This window comes from Phascolarctos cinereus, unplaced genomic scaffold (assembly GCF_003287225.1).
Source record: "Phascolarctos cinereus isolate Bilbo 61053 unplaced genomic scaffold, phaCin_HiC Scaffold_4;HRSCAF=312, whole genome shotgun sequence".
In the NCBI taxonomy this organism is placed as follows: Eukaryota; Metazoa; Chordata; class Mammalia; order Diprotodontia; family Phascolarctidae; genus Phascolarctos; species Phascolarctos cinereus.
The window spans coordinates 142,637,133-142,661,267 of NW_027555847.1; the positions used below are offsets into that span (position 1 = coordinate 142,637,133).

The 24,135-nt window shown below is 38.2% G+C and overlaps 2 protein-coding genes across 2 annotated transcripts; both read left to right on the plus strand.

Annotated features, from left to right (window-relative positions):
* The first annotated feature begins 4,550 nt into the window (after positions 1–4,550).
* LOC110214568 (olfactory receptor 13C2-like) lies at positions 4,551–5,634 on the plus strand. Its single transcript, XM_020995552.2, is given in 2 exon segments — positions 4,551–5,150; positions 5,153–5,634. Coding segments are annotated over 2 exon segments (930 nt in total). The 5' UTR covers positions 4,551–4,622; the 3' UTR covers positions 5,555–5,634.
* An 11,417-nt stretch (positions 5,635–17,051) lies between these two features.
* On the plus strand, positions 17,052–17,993 carry LOC110214570 (olfactory receptor 13C9-like). The gene is given in 3 exon segments (XM_078151920.1): positions 17,052–17,488; positions 17,490–17,809; positions 17,812–17,993. Coding segments are annotated over 3 exon segments (939 nt in total).
* The last annotated feature ends 6,142 nt before the right edge of the window (positions 17,994–24,135 follow it).

Genomic DNA, 24,135 nt, shown 5'->3' on the forward strand with positions numbered 1-24,135 from the left:
TTTTAACATATGTTCTCCACCCACCCTCTCACGTACCACTTCACTCACCCCTCCAAGTGTTTCCCATCTTCTCCTCCCTCCCCATCTCCATCCACATAGCCTTCTAAAAGTCCTTTCCTCACCCTCTCCCCTACTTTTCTTACCTCTCTACATGTTCTAACTCATTGCATAGTACTCCCCCTATATATGCTTATGTTCCACTCAGACTGACTAGTCATAGGATTATACATCTACTGCTGGAAGAAAGCTTGCAGGTGGTCTAGTCCAACTCCTTTATTTTACAGATGAAGAGATCAAGGGTCAGAGAGGCTAAGTTACCTATACAAGTTTGTTATTGTTCAGTCATTTTTTTTTACGCAGTTGGGGTTAAGTGACTTGTCCAGGGTCACACAGCTAGTAAGTGTCAAGTGTTTGGTCTGAGGCCAGATTTGAACTCAGTTCCTCCTGACTTCAGGGCCAGTGCTCTATCCACTGTGCCACTTAGCTGCCCCATAATCAGTCATTTCTGTTGTGTCTGACTCTTTGTGAGCCCATTTGGAGTTTTCCTGGCAGAGATACTGAAGTGATTTTCTTCTTCAGCTCATTTTACAAATGAGGAAACTGAGACAAACAGGGTTAATCAATTTCCCTGGGGTCACACAGATAGTAAGTGTCTGAGACCAGATTTAAACTCAGGTCTTCCTGACTCCAAGTCCTGCTCTCTATCCACTATACTACCTAGGGAGGTAATAAGTAAAAGAGATGGAATTTGAACCCATATCCTCTGACTCCATAGACAATGTATTTTTTCCCCTCTCCTTGCTCAGCCTCCCGAAAGTGTACTGCAGACCTCCTTGATGTAGATCCAGGATTTGAATCCAGATCTTTTTGACTCACGCATTCTTTCCAACATATCAAATTCTCTCTGTTTTAGGAAGTCTGCCCTCATTTTACACCCTAGGGGAATGAGCACAGAACATGGTGTTAAAAGACCTGGATTTGAATCTGGGCTCTGAAGCTAATCAAACTAAGTTAACTGTTTCAAAAAACACAACAGTTGAATCCGGTTGATTTCCAGCAATCTTGATGTTAGCATCCTTTTCAACTTGTTTTCAAGACGCAACACAGTTTTTGTATAAGCTCAAAGAAGTACCATTAAGTAACAGGGCAAGCTTTAGAAATAGAATATTATAGTAAATGTGAGTCATTATTATTAATCATGTGGCCTTGAGCAATTAATCAATTTCTCTGATTCTCAGTATTGTCATAGGTAGAATAGGAATAATAACATTTCTACTGCCCATGTCATGGGAATGCTTAAGAAGAAAACACTGTAAAATGCTGTAAGTTTGGGTTTTTTGGTTTGTTTGGGTTTTTTTACAAAAGTGTGACTGAATCAATGCCATGCACTAATCAGTAGCAAATTGAGAGTCCTCTTAAAACCAGTTTGTGTGTCTATGTTGCTGGAAAATGTCATTGTTGACCACGGTTAGGATTGCATTAACTCAAATTCCTTTAGGACTGAATTTTCTTTCAGTTTTACAAAGTACATTCATAAGTCGATGTGAAGTAGAGTGTCAAAAGAGTACCCTAGTTTTCAGATGAGGTAACTGAGACTGAAAAGGGATATAGTTAGTATGAGAGGCAGCAGGGGACAGTAGACAGCACAATGGATTTGGAACCAAGAAATCCTAGGCTCAAATCTCTTCCTATATTCACCAACTGTGTGATCTTGTCAAGGAACCTCTCTAAATTTCCTCATCTGTAAATGGAGATGATAACAATATCAACCTTACAGGATGTGGGGGAACACCAAATTAGGCAAAGTATATTGTAAACCTCAAAGTGTGATATAAATGTTAGCTAGGCATGGTAGAATCAGCAGGGTTATAGTGATAATAAGAGCAAAGCAAGAGCCTCTAAGACTTTCTTTTCTTTCTTCTTTCTTTCTTTTTTACTTTCTCTCCTAGCTTTCCCTCTTCCTCTTTTCCTTCATTCCTTCTTCCTTATACCTTTCCTTCTTTTTTCCTTTTTCCTTCCCTTCTTCCATCCCTTCCTTCATTCCTCCCTTCCTTCTTCCTTTCCTTTCTTCCTCCTTTCCTCCCTTTCCCTTTTTCCCTTCCCATCCCTCCTTTCCTTCTTCCCTTCCTTCTCAGACATAAAAATACTCCCAAAGGAAAAAACTGAGGACTAGATAGACTCACAACTTAATTCTATCAGATATTCAAATAATTAATTCCAACATTATGCACAGTATATTTGCAAAAAGAGCAAAAGAATGGATCCTACCAAATTCCTTCCATGACACAAATAATATGGAGCTAGAAAAGATCAGATCTGGCAACTGTTTGGATATGGAGAAAATGAAGAATCCAGGTTGACTCTGAGAGTACAAACCTGCATGACTAGAAAGATGACCAGAAAGCTCTCAACAGAAATGTTGGGGAGAGGGGTGAGGTAGGGAGGAAAAATAGTGAGTCCTGTAAGTTAACAAAGCATTCTGTCAGCACTGTGGTGGTAGAAGAGGAAGGATTAGAGAAGGAACGACATAAAAATGAATGAGCATTTATGAAGTAGTTCCCACATACTAGGCTCTATTCTAAGTTATGGAAACACAAATACAGATTAGACTGACTTCTAGAAGCTTATACTCTAATACAAGAAGACAACATATAAAAGGAGAGCTAGAAATTGCAGAGGGGGAGGGGAATGCACACAAAAGTATGATTTGGAAACAGGTGACTTAAGGGTCTGATTCTGGGAAAGAAAAGACAAAATTTTACCTATCAGAGCACAGGGTCCTAATGGAAGAGCCCATGTTCTAATGGGAGAAAGACACAGAGGTCAACCTGAGTGCAGGTGGAACAGTTTTGAAAATGAGTAAGACATGATCCCTGGCGATGAGATAGTTAAAAATAATCTAGTTAGGGAAATAAGACAACCATACCAAATAAAAAACAATAGCTCCATTATACAAAACAATATGTAATAGGTATCAGAGCAGAGAGTAGCAAGTTATCATTATCAGAGGTACAAATTAAGAATAGTCATTCAGAGGAATGACACATTGCTGTTCATTGGAGAGGAGTGGGTGGGAAACCAGAGAAATCTTCATTGAAGAACCAGCATTTGAATTGAGCTTTAAAGGACAAATAGTATTTAGAAGGAGAACAATGAAGACAGCGTTGAGGGATTGGAGAGAGAACATTCCAAAAGGAGGGAGCAGCATGAGCAAAGATTCAGGTGTGAGAAGGAAAAGGTCCCAAAATCCAGAAAAAGTAATCTAGTCTTTGGTTTGGTTTTTTTTTTGGGAGATTAGGACATGTGAAGGCAAGTACTCAAATGTGTGCTCCTGGAGAGCAAGACTATTTTTTTTCATTTTTATTTCAAGCATGTAGCATAGTGCCTTGCATATAGCATTTAATAAATGCTTATTGAATTCAATGTAATTGAATTGGGTAGTTAGGAGATAATGATAAAAAGAAAGGTTTAGGAGGGAGGAAGAAAAATGTAGAACTCAAAATTTAGTAAAAGTGGAAGTTAAAAATTGTATTCACATATAATTGGGGGGGAAAACACCATTTTAATTAACTAATTAATTAAAGGAAAGGTTTTGCTGTAGGTTATAGAAGGCCTGGCTTTTTTCAGAAGGCAAAAGGTTATCACTGAGGATTTATGAGATGGATTGGGGGCAGGATAGAAGCAATAAATATAATTCTCAATTGCAGTTATGCCTATGGTACGGTGGGAAGAATAGAAACAAATACGATTATGAATAACATAAGCAGAATTTATCGATAATCATAAACTGAGCCATAGCAAAAGAAGGAATAAGCTTAGCATACACAAAGTGAATGCTAAGAATTCCTAGGGTGTTTCAGGTCTTACTGGAGGAGAAGATTGAGGTAAGGTACATTAACTTCTGATCCTATTAACAAACTAAATCATGGCTTCTCTTTTCTCTTCACAGAGACAGTGCTCATTTTCCTAAAGAGATAATATGGAATTCTGTGAATGGTACTTAACACTCTCTTGCCTGCCATCCCTTAATGGCACAATGAGGATATCGAAGATCTGAACAATGGTTGATCTGAATTACCCAATGGAAGCAAATACATGTGCAGCCAAAAAAGACCTTATACAGTCAAGGGACCCCTATGTGGCCAGTCATTTTCTAAAAGAAAAATCATTCATTCTTGCCCCCCAAATTATCTCTTCCCCTCTTCCCCCATAATCTTAAGCATCTAGTAATATACAGCAGCTGCCATCCAACAGTAATAAGCAAGTGAACTTGGAGAAAGATTGAAAACACCTAAACACTTCACAATATGATTGGGGAAAATCAGTATTTGTTTCACAATTCCACTGCATTCACAGAAGTGTTAATATGTGGGATTAAAGCAGCATCAAGTAAAACACAGGAATCGTCTTGCAGGGTTAAATTGTAGCCTAGGACACATGCTCGAAGTTCAAATAAAAACCATTTGTATAGCTTTAAGTGAAGATATGAAATGTAACCAGAAGAGTCATCCCTGTTTTAAACAGCTACTTAATACAAGGAGGATTTTATTTTTAAGGAATATTTGAATTTACCTTGTGCTTTTCCAAGTAGTTAATGCTAAAAGTAAAAGAGGGATAAGAAAATGGATGGAGCAAATCAGACTCTTGTGCAGGAATTCTTTCTGCTGGGGCTTTCTAAACATCACAATGTTGAGATTGCTCTCTTTGTGTTATGCCTGGGGATATATTTGATCATCTTGCTGGGGAACTCCTCTCTCATCATGTTGAGTATTCTGGATTCCAACCTTCACACCCCCATGTATTTCTTCCTTAGTAACCTCTCCTTCATGGACATCTTTGGTACATCCTCCTTTGGTCCCTTCATGTTGGTCAATTTCCTATCAGTCAGAAAAACCATATCTTTCCCAGGATGTGCGATACAAATGTACCTAACTCTTGCCCTGGGAACAACAGAGAGTGTACTGCTGGCCATGATGGCCTATGACCGGTATGTGGCCATCTGCAATCCCCTGAGATATACTATTATCATGAACATGAGAGTGTGTGTGCAGCTAGCAGCCCTAAGCTGGATAGTTGGGAGTGTAAATTCATTACTGCAAACAGTCCTTGCATTGAGGGTTTCCTTTTGTGGAAATAATATCATTGATCATTTTTTTTTTGTGAAATCCTGGCTGTCCTGAAACTAGCCTGCGTGGACATTTCCCTCAATCCTTTTGTCATGATGGTAGCTCTTGCGCTGGTCACATTGACTCCAGTGCTGCTCATTCTCATCTCATATATATTTATCCTTGCCACCATTCTGAGACTCAACTCAGCTGAAGGAAGGAAGAAAGCCTTCTCCACCTGTTCAGCACATCTGACTGTGGTCATCATATTCTTTGGAACTATACTCTTCATGTACTCGAAACCCAAGGCAAAGGATCCAGATTCAGACAAACTGATTGCTTTGTTCTATGGTGCAGTGACTTCCATGCTGAATCCCATTATCTACAGTCTGAGGAACAAGGAGGTGAAGGCAGCAGTGAAAAAGGTGATGTTCTCCAACAGAACGTGAAGCATATACCATTGTTTCATGTTGGACTTCAAACATACGAAAATTACAAAGTATATATTCAGAAATCACTGACATTGTTACCAAGAAGCTTTCATTTTGTTCATCTGTGAACGCAAAAAATTTGCTTTTTAAAATATTTCTAGTTTGACCTCTGCGATCCTTGGTTCACGGATGTAGATTGCATATTTTCCTATAAATAGATTTGCACAATGAACTCCAAATCTGCTTCTTGGTGTTTATGTGTGTGTGTATATATACACAGATATGTATATGAATGGATATGTGTATATAGGTATATGTATGTGTGTGTGAATAGTTCAGTCATGTCCAACTTCATGACTCCATTTGGGGTTTTCTTGGCAAAGATAATGGAGTGGTTTGCCATTTTTTTCTACAGCTCATTTTACAGATGAGGAAACTTAGGCAAACAGATTTAAATGACTTGCCCAGGCTCACGAAGCTAAAAAGTGTCTGAGGCCAAATTTGAACTCAAGAAAATGAGTCTTCCTGACTCCAGGCCTGGTGCTCTATCCAGTATGCCACCAAATTGCCCCATATATGTAGATATAGTTACTGATACAGATACAGATGTAGATATAGATACAGATACAGCTGAAGATGTAAATGTAGGCAAAGATGTGTGTGTAGATATAGACAGACACATGCATGTATACATATTTATCAGGGGTCCCATAGTACCACTATGTTGTCTTCATTCTCAAGGCATCAAATATTTGAAGAGTTGTGATAGGAAAGAGAAATGAGACTGATTCTTCTTGGCTCCAGTGGGCTGAAGCAAAAAGGTAGAAGTAGCCAAGACAGAGACTCTTATTCAGTATAAGGAAAAATACCATCATTATCGGGGCTATCCAAAAATTGAATAGGCTGACCTGGGAGGTAATGAGCTCTTCTTCTTGGCATGCCCTTAAGCAAAATCTGGATGAATACTTTTGGGGGAGGTTGTAAAGATTCTTGGTCAGAACAAGACAAGTTAGATGACTTTTAGAATCGTTTCCAATTTGGACATTTTGTGAGTTTCTTATATACAGGGATGTGCTGGTAAATATTTCTCAACTAGTTCAAAAAAAAAAGATAAGCACAACAAAAATTTAGGTTTAATCTCTCTTAGTTAACTCTTTGGCCATCACTTTCTTCAGCCTGGACAATCAACAAAACTACAAATTAATCTCTGATTTGTAGTATTCTGCTGATTTCCCAGGTATAAATGTTCACACTGAAAATCTTACTATTTCCTTTTGTAAGCTGATACAAGCTAACTCTAGCTCATCCTTACTTACACCTTACATGCCCACCTCTTCTCCTGGTCAGACGTGACCTCAGTGGCATCCTTTACATGGCATTTGGCATGTAACTCATCGCAGGAAATATACTTCAATTGTTTGTGAACACCATGCACATGTCCCATAGACCTCTGGGCCATTTGTAACTTGATCTCTCCAAAAGCATGGTTCTCCAGGAATTGCATGGGGTCAATAGCACTCATCGCTAAGTTTGCATTTGAGCATCAAGTACTTAAAAATAAATATTAGACTTGTCTGCAAAGATGTTTAAAAAGAAGGCAGGATATCATCGGTCCCTTATCTTTTCCATGCAAAAATTGGTTAAAACTGTATTCATCAATCAACTAGCAAGTTTCATATTCATATTCCAGCACTTGTGCCCACCAGTTGGGTGTTTCTATAATTTAAAGCCACCTCTCCCAGACAAATGGAGAATCACAGAATCATAGAAATTGAGGGTCGGAAAAGGCCTCAGTACTTATATAATCCAAAACTTAACTGAAAGAAATTCCAAAAAGAAATACAGTACCTGAGATGTAGTCATCTATAGCATGTTTTGGAGGGAATTTCTTTCAGATAAGCTTTGGATTATAAGATTATCTTTTCAAAAAAAATACACTACCTGAAAGTAAGTGCTTCATCTAGGGGCAGCTAGGTGGCACAGTAGATAGAATGTCGGGTCTGGAGTCAGAAGGACACATATTCCTGAGTTAAAACATGGCCTGAAACATTTACTAGGTGTGTGACTCCAGGCAAGTCATTTAACCTCATTTGTCTCTGTTTCTTCATCTGTAAAATGAGCTGGAGAAGGAAACAGCAAACCACTCCAGTATCTTCACCAAGAAAATCTCAAATGGGGTCGGTGAAGAATCAGGCATTACTTAAATAACCCAGCAACAATAGTCATCTAACCTCTACTCAAAGTCTTACAATGAGAAGGAAAACACTATCTCTTGAGGTAGTCAATTCCACTTTTGCACAGTTCTAATTACGACTTGAAAGGGATGCACCCCACCACCACAACCACTCTGCCTTTCTTCACAGCCTAGCCCCAATCTATCCTTCCAGCCTGACTAAACATGACTCTTTTCCTCCACTCTGTACTTCAGCTAAGCTGACTTTCTCTCTTTTCCTCACAAACAATGCTCCATCCCCAATGCTTTGCTCTGGCAGTCATACCCACTTGAAATTAATTCCTTCAATATTTCCACCTCAGAGTCCCTTTCCTTCTTTAAAGATGCCACCCAAGTACCAACTTCTATACGAATCCTTTTCTTATTCCTCCCAACTACTAGTGCCTTCCTTCCCAAACTATCTTGTTTTTAAACTGCTTCAAATACACTTGTATTTACACACTTTATAAGTGTCCTTTACATATTTATACATGCATTTGTTGTCTCCCCCATTTGGATGCTTGCCTTGCAAATAGATACTGTTCTATTGACAATGGCATTTAACAAATGCTTTTTGATTGATCGAGTCCTCTGGATGGTCTGTCTGTTAATATGAATCCCACGAGGCTCAACTGTCATTGAATACTAATGCCTTTGAAGCATTTGGGACATTACTATTTGGTAGTAAAAGAGGTGTCTTTGGAAAGAAAACATGTTAAAAGAAATCTTCTTTATTTCAAGTTTATTTATTTCTACCATCACTACCCCAGTGTTTGATTTCCAACAACCTGACCAAATGAATAATTTTAAATTATACAAGAAGGAAAGTCCTCTCCATAGGGTCACAGGAAACCTATTTTAAAGAACGAAGGTATTGAGCATTCTCCTATAAATCCACACCTCAGAAGATCTCCCTATATCACTGACTATTCTAGGACAACTTCAACTCAAAAATTCTTGGTCAGTCCTTCAGTCCCCCATTTAACAATCATTTCATCTTCCCATGTGGTACAGCGGAAAGAGCAATGAGCTTAGAATCATAGCACCTGAGTGCAAAATTCAGATCTTGTATTTACTACTTGTGTGACCTTGGAGAAGTCACTCAATCCTTCTGGGCCTCAGTTTTTTTATCTGCATAAGGAATGTGTTGGATTAGATGGCCTCTAAAGTACCTTCCAGTTTTATATTCGTGATTATATGTGGCATTATTGTTTTATTTATGTGATCTGAGTCTTTCTGATACTCAGTGGTCCCATCTAAGAATAATAAGAGATTTCTGATGAATATACTCATAGACAATAAGGCATTTACAAAACCCAGATACATGCATGTTACTGTTTCATCTTACTCATATAGATGAATGGGGTACATACCATTAAGAATTAGTAAAAACTAAGAATTAAGTTCATAGTATTGCAAGGCACATGATCATCCTTGATCGATATGAAAAATCTGGAATGGTAAGCCAACTTGAGACCACATCATGCAAGGACTGGTGGAAGGAAGTGGGAATCTTTAGCTTGGAGAAGAAAATACTCAAGGATAAGATAAGGGGCAGCTAGGTGGCTAGTGAATGGAGCACCAGCCCTGGAGCCAGGAGGACCTGAGTTCAAATCCAGCCTCAGACACATAAGACTTACTAGCTATAGGACTCTGGGCAAATCACTTAACCCCGATTGCCTCACAAAAAAGGACTTGAAAGCTATTATCACTTTGAAGAGCAGTCATGGTTGAGTGGCATTAGGCTCATTCTGATTGTGCCATGGGCTCAATGTAAGGAAAAATTTCCCAATAATTAGGTTACTAGTCAGGAGAAATACCACAGGCATTCCATATAGGAATTTCAGCAAATCATCTGAGAGAATCTCAGAAAATATTTTGAAGAACAAGATGGAAAGAAATGGATTGGTTGGTACAATACTTAGGTGGAATGAGAAATGATTGAATGACCACATCCAAAGAGTGTGGATTAATGGATAAATAGCAACCTGGAAGGAAGTCCCTTGTGGAGGGCTACACAACTCTATACTTGGTCCTATTCTGTTCAACACTTTGTCAGCAATTGAAAGGAGTACATGACACACTTTCACATTTACAATAGCATAACCCTGGAGTTGATAGTTAATGCATTGGTTAAGATCATCAGAATTTTTTAGGTTAGAATTTTTCATCTCCTGAATGAATTTCAAATTCAGAACATCTCTGCTAAATACCCTAGGAACTGCACTAGGTGCTGAGAATACAAAAGCAAAACCTAATATCTGTCCTCAATGAACGAACAGTTAACTGAACACTTACAATATGTATACAGCAAAGGCAAAGTAATTCCAGGAGACAAACAGAACTAATAACTGGGGACCCGGAAAAGTCTACCAGTAGGTAAGGATACGTGAGCTGATCCTTGATGGAAACAGGGTTTCTGAGAGCCAAGGTGGAGGAAGGATGCTTTCAGGCATAGGGCATATCTTATTGCAAAGGCATGGAGGAAGGAGATACAATGTTGGTTTCAGGCAGCAAATAACAGTCCAGTTCAGTGAGAACATAAATGAGAGTGATATGAAATAAGTCTTAAAAGATGGGCAGGAGGGAGTCTGAAGAGGGTTTTAAATGAGATTATATTATACCTTGAGGGCTGTACAGAGGGTAAATTGTTCCACAACTATGTAGCTAGTAAGTGACAAAGACAGGATTTTAATCCAGATCTTCCCAAAATAAATCCCATACTCTGCATTGCACCATACAGCCTCTCTTGGAATTCTCCTTTGAAGACTCTTAGCTCAATTTGTGTTCTGAATTTCTGACACCTTTAACAATGAAAAACACTAAGCATTTCCACTTTCATCTTAAGATTTCGTCACCCCAAACTTGAATTTTCCCATGAGGTTAACTAAACGCCTTCCCTATATGACAGAGGTAAACACAATGTTCTCTTTTCTAAACATCTATTATCTCATACTTTGAATACGTTCTGTATCTTTAGAACCTATTAGTTTCTTCCAGGGAAGGCTGGGAGAAAACTCTCAGAAGAGCTGAGTAGAGAATACTCCTCCACTGGCAAGAAAAGCCCCTCTCTATATTCTCTGAGGGAAGAGTTTTTTGTGGTTGGTTTTTTCTGGGGGAGTCCATGGAATTCTATATTAATTACAATTTATTATTAAGATCCATATAATTAGGTATAGGGGATATGATCCCTTATGCATTCGCGTGTATTTCTTCACTTCTGAACATTCACACTTCAAAACTTTAAATTGCTGCTAGGATTAAAAAAAGTCTCTTAAAGACACAAGAGATTTCAATTATCTTCTGGCCCCAGTGCCTGATCTTTTAGAAATTCTTTTTGCACTTAAATTAGAATTGGAGGTTGTGGACCAACTAAAATTCCCATCATGTGGTTTGTATATGAAATGATGTGATACCTAAAACTTAGCTTTGGAAGCCCATAAAATCTCAGAACATCAGAGCTGGAAGAGGACCAAACGTCTAATCCAAGCCTCTTACTGGAAAATAGCCTCAAATAGAGCCAGTGAGTATATTAAGGTCCCATGGTTAATCAGTGATGGAGTCAGGAGCCAGATCTCCTGACTCTCAGCTGCCTCTTAAGCTGAACCTTTTAATTCATTGAAAGGCACTAGATTTTATTTCATCATTGCTGGGTAAGTACCAGAAACGTTCTATTCCAATATCTCTCTTAAAAGTGTTCTCTTAAAGAGGTGTTTGAAACTTCTCTGTAATGCTGGGTTTATGTCAGCCCTTCTATCATGAAATAGGACTCTGAAACAAAGAACTTCATATTCAAATATCTATGAAAAAAATCAACGTGACTTGAATTAGAGATTCTAAGGAAGGGGTAGGAAACCTGTGGTCTTGAGGCCACATGTGGCCTTTTAGGTCCTTGGGTGCAACCTTTTGATTGAGTCCAAATTTGACAGAACCAATCTTTTCATTAAGGGGATTTGTTCTGTGAAGTTTGGATTCAGTCAAAGGGCTGCACTTGAGGACCTAAAGGGCCACATGTAGGTTCCCTACCCCTGCAAAAGGGTAACCAGGAAAGAAACCACTTAATTCTGATCTACAAGAAAGAAACATCTAGGAAGAAATTAAAATTATGATTCAATGTTTTGTAAATTAAAGCTCAGTGACAGTGGTTTCATTCTAGCATCATTAGCATTTTGTGAATTTTCTATATGTCACGTATTTGTTTCAACTAGGGCTGCTCCCTAGTGGCATCTCAGTGTTCTCCTTGCTTCTTAATGGTTACTGATGTTGCCCACCAAGGGCTACAATATGACATTGGAGGTTAATTATAAAATCTCAGATTAAAAGGCATTTCATCAATCACCTAGTCCAACCTTTATTGAAAGCATGCGTCTTCTATATAACATTCTCAAAAAATTACCATCTAGCCTCTGAATGAATATTTCCAAAGACAGGAAACTCAAAGCTTCACAAGGCAGCCTGGGGCAGACAGTGCTGTCCATCCAAGGAATAGCCTAGTTAAATCTGGAGAGGGTCTTGGCACAGGGCAATGAATTGTTGGGTCACAGCAATTCTTGTAGGGCATCTGGTATGCTGTGGTGAGCTTGTCCATCTATGTTGGTGGAATGAGCACTCCCACCAGTGAAATCACAGGTATTTGAACTATGTAAGAATCAGAGGTTCAGATATTTTGAGATAGGGAAGGAGAAATCTCTAACACATTGAGCACACATAAAAGCTACAATTGCTTCTCAGTATAGTATCTTAAGATATTCAGAAATGAAGATCTCTCTACACATGTCATTTGGTTTGACCATTGGACTTAACTAATCGCTTAGTTCATTCTGTAGATTTTTTTCCTTTTTTTTTCCCTTTTTTCTTGAGCCAATAGGGGTTAAATGATTTGCCCAGGATTGCACAGTCAGTAAGTAGGTCAAGCATCTGAGGCCCGGATTTGAACTCAGGTCCTCCTTGACTCCAAGGCTGGAGCTCTATCCTCTGCATCACCTAGCTGCCCCTGTAGATTTTTTATAAATGTACACAAAGAACAGCAATGGTATTACATTGAGATTTCTGATTTATGAATATTTTGGTTATTATTTATTCATAAGAGGCAACGGGGTACGGTATAAAATTGGTCACCTTTGGAAAGACATGGATTCAAGTTCTGGCTCTGATGCATTCTTAGCAGTGTGACTGTGGATGAGTCACATCATCATCATTATCATGATCACCATCATTGCTGATAATAATATTATTATTATTTGGAAAAAACTTCCTATTTTTTATAAAACTTTTTCTGCTTGACTCTAGAGGGTAAATCTGGGACCTAAGGACGGGATTTAAGAAAAGGAAGGTTTTGGTTCAATTTAAGAATGGAATGGTCTGCCTTTTGGATTCGTGAGTCATTCTCTAAATGCCCCCCAGGCAACTATAAGTTATAGTCCACTTGCCCCTATGTTTTAATGGAAGAATTTTCTGCATCTGAGTTCCCTACATGATTGAAATCACAAATCTGAGACCACATTACACACACACACACACACACACACACACACACACACAATGTTATAAAACTCTAACTAGAGCAGCCATATGCAGAACATAACTGAATTTATTTTCCATAGAGAAAATCCTCAACGCTAAAAGTGTAAATTGTGCTTCAATTGGATATTAACAATGGGAATTATTTAGTTTTAATATAAGATTTAAAAAGCAAAGTTGCAGACCCCACAGAAGAAAATCTTATGAGTTAGGATATACAAGTGGGTAACAAGTATTGTCAGAATCATTCGCTGAATCATTGCACCTAAGTTACTAAGACAAAAAATATTCCATAGGATCATGAGATCTAGAGTTGGAAGGACCATAAATTTAGAACTAAATGTGACCTTCAAGTCCATCTAGTCTAACCCCCTCATTTTACAGATGAGGAAACTGAGGTCCAGGAATCAAGATCACACAACTGGTAAGTAGCATTGCTGGAATTGAAACTCAGATCCTTTGACTTCAAACACAGTATGTTTTTCACAGGACCATGTTTCCTCCCTCCTCTAGCTTCAAGCTGATTGATACCAACTTTCTCATTATCACAGCTCCTCCAGGTCCAAAATCAGCTCTCTTTTCCATGAAGTTAAGGGATCTTAGTCAGAAGTATCAAAAACATGGCCTGCAGGCTACATGAAGCCCACAACACTCTAGACTGTGGCCTGAATCAGGTTAAAATGTTATTGGGATGTACTGAACAAAATGAATAAAAATACAATAGAATAAAGATAATATTAATATGTTGTTTTCTAAGTCAATATACATCCACAGGGATACTTATGCACAGTTTAGGAGCTCCTCTTTCTATCTGAGTTTGACACCACTGTCTTAAAATTCAGCCCCCTTGTGTTATAGGTGAAGATTGGGCTTCTCTACCTCAACCTTTTCAAGTATTGAATGCTGACTCTTCCCCTGACCTGAGTTAAATGGCCTCCTGCCTCACAGGGCAGGTAGGTGGCACCATAGTGCCTAGGGACTGCAAGCCTAGAGGCAGGAAGACTCATCCTTCTGAGTTCAAATCCAGCCTGAGACACTCACTAGCTATGTGACCCTAAGCAAGTCATTTAACCTTGTTTGCCTCAGTTTCCTCATCTGTACAATGAGCTGGAGAAGGAAATGGCAAACCACTCTAGTCTCTTTGCCAAGAAAACCCCAAATGGGGTCACAAAGAATAAGACACAACTGAAAAACAACTGAATTCTACAAACCGACCCCCAGAGAAGCAAAGTGATATACTCAAGGTCATATAACTAACAACCACACCACGAACAATAGTAGTAATTGTTAGGATTTATGTAGTGCTTTGTAGTTTGCAAAAGTACCTTACATGTATTATCTCATTTGATCCTGACAACAACCCTATGAGGTAGGTGGTATTATTATCCCCATTTTATGGGTGAAGAAACTGAAGTTTGTTCAAGGTCATAAAGCTAGTAAGGATTCAAATTCAAGCCTTCTTGACTAATTTTTCTTGGGATCTAGTATGCTATCCACTAAACACTTAGCTAGTAAGTGGCATGGCCAGGACTTGAACCCAGCTCTAATTTTAGGTTCAGTAATCCATTCACTTACCCTAAGGCAGCACCTTTCACTTTTAGGAAGTATTTCCTACTATTAACCCCAACAGCTTCTTCTCTATAACAAAATAGTTGAAGACACAGGTAGATGCATTTTGAGGGAAGATTGTGCCCATTGAAGATAATGGCATAAAAGGAAAAAATTTAAATGGAGCAGCAGAAATTAAAAATTCAGTGGAGCTCTTTCATCCAGCAGAAGAGTGTAGCATGTTGTCTGCAACTTCTTGTTTACAGGTGTTTACCACAAATGAAGGAATGAATGAATAAGTGAGTGAAAAAAGCATGTATTAAGTTCTCACTATATACAAAGCACATGCTTGTATGAAGGTGAAATAAAAATAAAATGTTTCATGATAAATACAGTAATAAAGAGTCTAAGTAAAACTTATCTCCCGTTCCACACAGTGACAGTAGATAAGAGGGAGATCAGATGAACAATATGGCTATCATGAACCCATATGGAACCGCCAAGGCCAGTGGAGAAAATTAGCCCTCTGTCATCAGAAAAAATGGAGGTACATAACTTTGTTTCCCTATCAACCTAAGCTTCCTGACCATTCTTTTACTTTATTTCTTAGAAATAAGGGATGGATATACTATGGGTTCTTCAATAAATATTTGTATTGTTCTATAGTAATTCATATTCTCTTTGACCCCTAGTTCATTGTTTTGTGGATTGATTCTAAACAATCTAAGTGGTCTAGAGATAGATAACAGATAGATAGACAGACAGACAGATAGATAGATAGATAGATAGATAGATAGATAGATAGATAGATAGATAGATGGATAGATAGAAGAATAGAAGAAAGGGAAAAAAGAGAGAAAGAGAAAGAAAGAGAGAGAGAGAGAGAGAGAGAGAGAGAGAGAGAGAGAGAGAAAGAAGGAAGGAAGGAAGCAAGGAAGGAAGGAAGCAAGGAAGGAAGGAAGCAAGAAGGAAGGAAGGAAGAAAAAAGATTAGAGGAGGAGTTCTTAATATAAGGCCAGTGAGCTTGGTTTTTTAATATTTTGATAACTATATTTCAATATAATTAGTTTCTTTTATAGTCCTATGCATTTTATTTTATTAATTTAAAAAACATTATTCTGAGAAGGAGTCTTTAGGCTTCACCAGGCTGCCAAAGGGGTCCATGACAGAGAAAAAGTTAAGACTCTTCTAGGGTAAAGGATCACTTAGGTCCTGTCCTACTCTAATTTTATTATATGAATCTATAAGGGATAGCCAGAAATATCAATAAAGCAAAGTAATTTTATTTGGAATATTTGAAAATGGAGGAAGGGGATTTACTGAGCTGTAATTAACAATAATTATTTTCATTGATACTGCTAGCATCTTAGATTTCCTAGAAGAAAACCATAATTTAAGAGATTTTTAGAAGCATACACAATGCAAACATTTTCTTTAATTCCCATATCAAATGAAATGTATCCTGGATACCCTTCCCTCTGTATCAGGTAAGGTCTAACTTGTACCTCTTCCAAGTCACTTAGTTAAGGAGGTACAAAAAGAAGAAAAAACCTCATTATAAGACAATCTTACTGCTTCCTCTAATGCCACATGTCTCAGAATTATATAACAATAGCACTTGAAGTTTTGCAAAGTACTTTAAATATATATTTTCTCTCTGCCTGTGTGAAATTACTTCTGACTTCGATTAAATATAGAAATTGAGTTACTGAGCCTCTTAACTCATCTAAGATTGTTTTTAGCAATTATTTCTGCTATTGATCGGTTAAAATATGGCTAACATTTAGAATCAGTGACTTCATATGGATGGTTTTATAGAGAAAATAATATATAATATTATGTAATATACAATTTTGAATGGAATACTCACTTCATCTGGATGGTATAATGGAAGAAAGAGTATAGAATTTTTAATGGAAACAAAGTGTTCCAAAATGCTTTATGTGTTGTCTCATGCGACCCTCACAATAACTCTATGAGGTAGATGCTGTTATTATCCCAATTTTACAAATGAGGAATCTTAGGCAGACAGAGGTTAAATGACTTTCCCAGCATCACAAAATAAGGGTGGGAAGCAGTATTTAAACTCAGGTCCTCCTGACTCCAAGACTATAATTCTATCCAATAACATAATTCATAAATAATAGTATAGTAAGGATCAAATATTTGTTGAAATCCTAACGGAACTTTGTTCTGTATTCTCCTCTCACTTCTTCCAGCTGAAAGGAGAAAGAAATGGAAGGGACCAATAAGACAGTTCTAACTGAATTCATTCTACTTGGACTTTCCAAATACCCAAAACTTGAGATTTTCTTTTTTGTGCTATGCATGACCATATATATAATCATCCTATTTGGAAATAGTGTCATTATCATACTGAGCATTCTGGATTCCCATCTTCACACCCCCATGTATTTCTTTCTCAGTAATCTCTCCTTCTTAGATATCAGTTACACATCTTCATTTGTGCCCAAAATGCTGGTGAACTTCCTCTCAACTCGAAAATCCTTGTCCTTCTCAGGATGTGCAGCCCAGATGTCAATCTCTTTTGCCATGGGAACTACAGAGTGTCTCCTACTGGCTGTGATGGCTTATGACCGCTACGTGGCCATCTGTAACCCTCTAAGGTATCCCATTGTCATGAACAGGACAGTTTATGTGCACCTGACAGTTGTGTTGGCTAATAGGTGGCCTTAACTCTCTGTTTCAAACCATTCTTACTATGCAATTGCCTTTTTGTGGGAAAAATGTTATTGACCATTTCACATGTGAAATTCTGGCTGTCATGCACCTGGCCTGTACTGATATCTCTCTAAATGAACTCATCATGCTGGTAGCAACTGTAATCCTCACCTTGACCCCTCTTCTATTAATCGTTGTTTCTTATTTCTTCATCCTCTCCACCATTTTAAAGATCCGCTCTGCTGAGGGGAGAAGCAAAGCCTTTTCTACCTGCTCAGCCCACCTGACTGTGGTGATCATCTTCTATGGGACGTCCTCTTCATGTATATGAAGCCCAAGTCCAAAGCCTCACTGACCACAGATAAGCTGATTGCCATGTTTTATGGGATTTTTACCCCCATGCTCAATCCTATCATCTATAGTCTGAGGAACAAGGATGTGAATGCTGCAGTGAAAAAAGTGTTGAGCAGAAATCTGTCCCTATGGAAACTGTGAAAGATGTGGTTTGGCTCTATGTTACACAGGGCTACAATTTACTTGGATACTTTGAATTCCTCATTTTGGAGTACATTCTCATACAAAGAAGATCACAATCCCTCCTTCCATGTGTCCCATCTTATAGAAGTCTGGTCCATGTTTTCTGATAAATTCTCAGCAGGTGTTCTATCCAATCCAACTGAGGCCTTACTCTTTTTTTGAGTGACACAAAGTATATAACTTGGATTGTCCTCCCATTGTTTCATTCTCACTATAGAGCCCTCCTGCCTCCTTTTCTGAACCTGTATATTTGACAATGTCCCTTAGACTTTTTCCTTTTTGGACTTAAGCCCTTGGTTGGTAATATGTTGTAGCCTGTTCGTTCATATTTTCATCATCTTTTGGGATGGTTGGAGGGTTTTTTTGGCCACAGCAACTCAGTAAAACAGCAGCAACTACATGACCTCCAAAACATGTTTACATTTATTGAATTTTTCATAAGAGAAAATGAGACTCAGTTATCTACATTCAGTGTCCACATGCCTGCCTTTAAATATTGCCTCTGCCATGTACTAGTTCTGTGACCATATGAAAGTTATTTAATCTCCTAAAACTCGGCCAACTCTCTCAGAATTATCTACTAAGTTGTAGATGGGTTTCAATCTACAACGATGTTCCCCCGATGAAACGCTAATAAAGTAATATTATTTGATAGGTTCCTCTTTTCCTCCATTCTTTTCCTTACAGCTGATCTAAGAGATGGAAAGGAAAAGGACTAGGTATATAAAATCCAGTGGGAGTTTCTATAGTAAGAGCTCTGAGTAGATGGGGGGAAGGAATTATAGAATCAATAGTAGCAATAGCATTTTTATAACATTGTAAGGTTTACAAAGCACTTTACAAACACATCATTTGATCCTCACAGCAGCCCTGGGACCTAGGTGTTATAATATTATCTCCATTTTATTGTTGTTGTTTCGTCCATTAGTCATGTCCCATTCTTCGTGACTCCATTTGGGGTTTTCTTGGCAAAGATACTGGAGTGGCTTGCCATTTCCTTCTACAGGTTATTTTACAGATGAAGAAACTGAGGCAGTTTCACAGTGTCACACAGCTAGTAATCATCTGAAATTTGATTTGAACTCAAGTCCTCCCAAATCCAGGGCCTGCATTCTATCCACTGTGCCACTTAGCTGCTCCCATTTTATAGATGTAGAAACTGAGGCAGACAGAAGTTAAGTGACTTACCCAGGCTCACACAACTAGTAAATTTCTAAGGCCAGATTTGAATTCAGATTTTCCTAAGGTTAGGCTCAGTGGTCTATCCACCACCAAGCTGCCTCTTGAACTCACTTAGGCAGCAGTTGCTATCTTTGTGCCAATCCAGTCCACATTTCTAATCTATTCCACCTCTGCTTCTTCCAGTCTGTTCTGAGTCTATGAATGGCTTCACTAAGTGACCCACTCCATAGGCAAGGCTCAGCTCCTGGGCCACCCACCTCATTCTCAGCTACCTAGCAGGAACAGTTAACATGGAGTCCCAAAATTGGCTTCTCTTTCCTCTCCAAGATTCAGGCCCACAAAAAATTCTGGGTGGGAGCCTCTCAAAGAGCAAAGAAAGCATTTCTGGATTTATGTTCCTCAGTAGTAGCTTTTGAAGATGGAATCACCTAACTCATTTGTGTTTATTTTTTCCTTTATAAACTTGACTAAGTACAGAATTGGGAGAGAAAGGGGGCTGCCAAACAAAAATGTTTGACAGAAGCTCATACAAAATTAGAACTGGAAATTATCTAATACAACTCCCTTATTTAATTCACAACAAAAACAATTGTTTTACTGAAAATATTATTGGGAAAAAATTTTAGTTTGAATCACTCTGCTCATTTCTTCATTCCACCAGACAGCTATATGGGATTACTTTAGGAAAATCTGGATTCAAAACCTATTTTTGTCACTTACTAGCCATATAGCCTTGGGAGAGTCACTTGATCTCAGTTGTTTTCTGCCCTAGCCAGAAACTCTGAGAGTATTCTCTTCACAGATTAATTCTTTTGGGAAGGTAAAGTAGGCTGTCTTTTCTCTCAATTCTAACCTAGCCCTGAATCACTGAATGGGTGCTGCCTCAGAGAAAATGACACCTGGGAAAGACCTTAGCTTAAAAATGCCAAGTTCTCCCACTGCACCCAGCGCCATTTGAAAGTCAAGACATCACCCTCATGATGTCATTGGTCCTCTTTGAGAACTAAGGACAAACAAAGATAACAGTATGCATATGTACATGTGTATCTCCTGATACATATGTATGTATAGGAAGACATAGAGACAGAAAGACAGATGAGTAGGCAGATAAACAGATGTAGAGAGACAGACAGATAGATAGGTAGATAGATAGATAGATAGATAGATAGATAGATAGATAGATAGATAGATAGTTAAAACCTCTGTCTTAATTACCCAATTTGCCTGACCCACAGCCTTAAATTTGTCGGCTATTCTTCAAAATTGTCCTTCCCTAAAGTTGTATTAGCAAGAGACATTTTCTTATTCCTTTGACTTACTCTTCAATTAGAATGCACTAACATCTTCTTTCTAATTGCTCTGTGGGCCATTGTCCCTGAAGCATCAGAAAGTTTCTAAATTCGGCACTTTTCAACTTTAAATTGCTTTGGGGATTAGCCTTGATTGCATTGGGTAATGGCTGCTTAACAGATATTTACTGCGATTCATCCACCAGAATCTGGCAATTCATGAAATGTATGCAGACTAACTTAATGTCAGCAATTATTTGGTGATGTTTTGGAAGAAGTGAGGTATCTCTTTGAAGAGGTGGAAATAATTCCTCAAACCTCCAGGTAAACCTTGGATATAATGACCAGATGCCACACTGGAATTTTTCAATTTGTAATGATATCTACACCAGAATTTGGTTAGATAGATTATGAACAGCCTGAGTTATTATACTCTAATCTATAACTGCTTTTAGACTTTAATACTTGACCCAGTAACTCATCATTTGGTACTTTTCCTGAATTGTAGCTATTTCCTATCCTGAGTGATTTGTTTACAAAGGCTTATAGCAAGAAATCATTATTGTTCCACATAATATGTAATCTCATGCAAAACTCAGGAACTGATAATAACAATTATTACTATTATACATACAATAATCATTATAATATTGTGATATGAATATAATATAAATATTAAAATATAATCAAGCAATACTATAATATAAAATATAATATCCATTATTATTATTTTAAGTGATAATAACTATCATTTATGTAGTGCTTTAAGGTTTACAAAGTACTGTACATAAGTTAACTCATTTGATCCTCACAAGAAACCCCTTGAAATGGTGCTTTAATTATCTTGATTTTACAGATGAGGAATCTGAGGTTGGGAGAGGGTAAGTGACTTTCACACAGCTAGTAAATTTCTAAGGCAGAATTTGAGCTCATATCTTCCTGTTTCCAGGTTCCATGTTTTATCCACTGTATCACGTAGTTGAAGAAACATAGTAAACTTAGATGTTATAAATACTGTACAACTGAAATACTAAGCTATAGAAAACAAATGTTTATTAAACATCTACTATGTAAAAAGCCTGGGGCAGCAAGGTGGCACCAGCGGATGGAGTGCAGGGCCTGGAGTCAAGAAGACTCACTTTCTTGAGCTAAATCCAGCCTCTGATACTTACTAGCTATGTGACCCTGGGGAAGTCACTTAACCCTATTTGCTTTGGTTTCCTCACCTGTAAAATGAGCTGGAGAAATAGCAAACCCATCCAGCATCTTTGTCAAGAAAACCCCATATGGAGTCACAAAGAATCACACACTTCAGAAAAATGACTGAATAACAATAAAAATGTGAAAGGCACCGAAGGAGAATGTGAAGAAAAGAAGGAAATAACTTCTGAATTCAAAGAGCTTACAATATAATAGAAGGAATAAATTTTTTAATGCACAAAAATCTATAGTATAAGGTAGAGTGGGATTTGTCTGGATTATGGTATAAAGAATTAACAATAGAATTAAGGGACTCAGAACACACTCTCAACAGTCACCTGAAATGAGACACCCATATTTCAGTTCTTCCAGCATCTAGCACAAATAGGTCTTTGTGGGCAGCTGGTGCTCAGCAAGTCTCTGTTAAATTGGACTTAAATCAGAAGTTAATAAACCAGAATCCAACCATTAGGTAAGAGAGAAGCTAAAGAACTGAGGCTAGAAAAATGAAAGAGAAGATTATTAATTTTGTTAAATCCAAAGTAGGTTCAGGCTGCGCCTGGCTTTACTCACGATGCAATTAATCCAATTCAGACACTAAACTAAATCTAGATTTGATAACCAGTCCGCATCAGATTAAGTGAAATTGAAAAATGTCCCCATATGAGAGTGAAAAGTTCTGCTCAAGGATGGGTTTGGAGGATTGGCCAATAAACATATTTCAATGTACATCAAAGTACTTTATACAGGTGTTTGAAGGGAAGAAAAATATGTTAGATCACTCAATTTTTTGTGATGATGAAAAGCAGAAGAGCCAAAATCTGGATAGCAAAATAAAGATGTACTATCTTACAATAACAAGATAATGCCAATGGGAGAGGTAGTAGAACGTAGTAGAAAGAGCCCTGGCCTGTGGTCCTGGGTTCCAGTCTTGGCCTCGCCACTAGCAACGTGACCATTGCATGGTCAGGACACATTTTCAATGATTTTGTGATTTTTCTTTCCATTTGCTCTACTATGACTTTTAATAATTGGCCAGATGCTTATTGTTAGAATTCTGCTCTCCCTGGCATATATTTATTTTATGAGGTATCAAATAACATACATGACGGTAAAGGTTTAAAGATGCTGATGGCCAGTAACTGAAAGGAAGTTTGATTTTCCTGGGACACTCAAGTGCCTTGCCTGGATTTCTCAATGTACGAGATCCATCTGTTGGTTTCGCACTTGGTTCTGATAAACAGGCACTTGGAAAAATGCAACGGGATTATCATCTCCCTTCTAATAGCTATAGTGGGGAGGAACAAATGAATGGAAATATTCCTATAACTAAACTAGTGTCATTCTTCTCTTCAGACTTGGAAGCATGCAAGACAACCAATCCCTCTCCATGCCCTCCTCCCACCCCCAGAAATATAAGAAGTGTTCATCAGTCAGGGCTACTCCAAAGATGCAGGAAGATGGATTGGGGGTTCCAGAATATGGCTTGCTGACTATCTCCCAATCCCTCACCACTATCTAATACCCCGTTTTCTGGGTATAGGCCTAGGGATGAACTTGGTTCCAGGGTTATTCTAGAGCAATGCATTCCCCAGGCCTGAGATTTCCCCAGGATTGAGAGGGGAACAAAGAAAGCTTTGGTATGGTTGGCCTCTCCACCAAGTCTGAACAACCATTTGGGACTTTGCAGGGGATGTAGAGAAGAAGTTGAGGGGATTTTAGAGCAGAAAAGTATATGTCTTTTGGGAAATGGTTACTCATCATGAAAACTGCCAAAAGATGTTCTACAGTGCACACACACCTCTCTTGGTCAAAGCCACTTAATTTTTAACCTGAGGGTGTTGGATCATATGAACTTTCAGCTTTCCCTTTTTTCCCTTGCCAGTCTCTGATATTCTATGATTCTATACTTCACTGCCTCCTCTCAACAGGGTGTGCATTTTGTGGTTTATAATGGATTTGCACAGGTTCAAATCCTTTCATTTTGTCCCTTTGTAACCAGTAATATGGGCAGCTAGGTGATGCAGTGGACAGAGAGACAGGCCTGGAGGTAGAAAGACTCATTTTCCTGAGTTCACATCTGACCTCAGACACTTACTTTGCTGTGTGGCCCTGGACAAGTCACTTAACACTGTTTGCCTCAGTTTCCTTATCTGTAAAATGAGATACAGAAGGAAATGGCAAACCACTCCAGTATCTCTTCCAAGAAAACCTCAAATGGGGTCATGAAGAGTTGGACATGACTGAAAAACGACTGAACAACAAAACTAGTCATACACACACAGGTTGATGTTAGGGATGTTGTCTTTTGCCATGAGACACAGCAAACAAATTACCTTACCTTCATATTTAGGGGGACAGTGTCACAAAAACCCAGAAAGCAAAAAGGAAAGAGGAGGAGAGTGTGATTGACAGTATAAAATGCTACA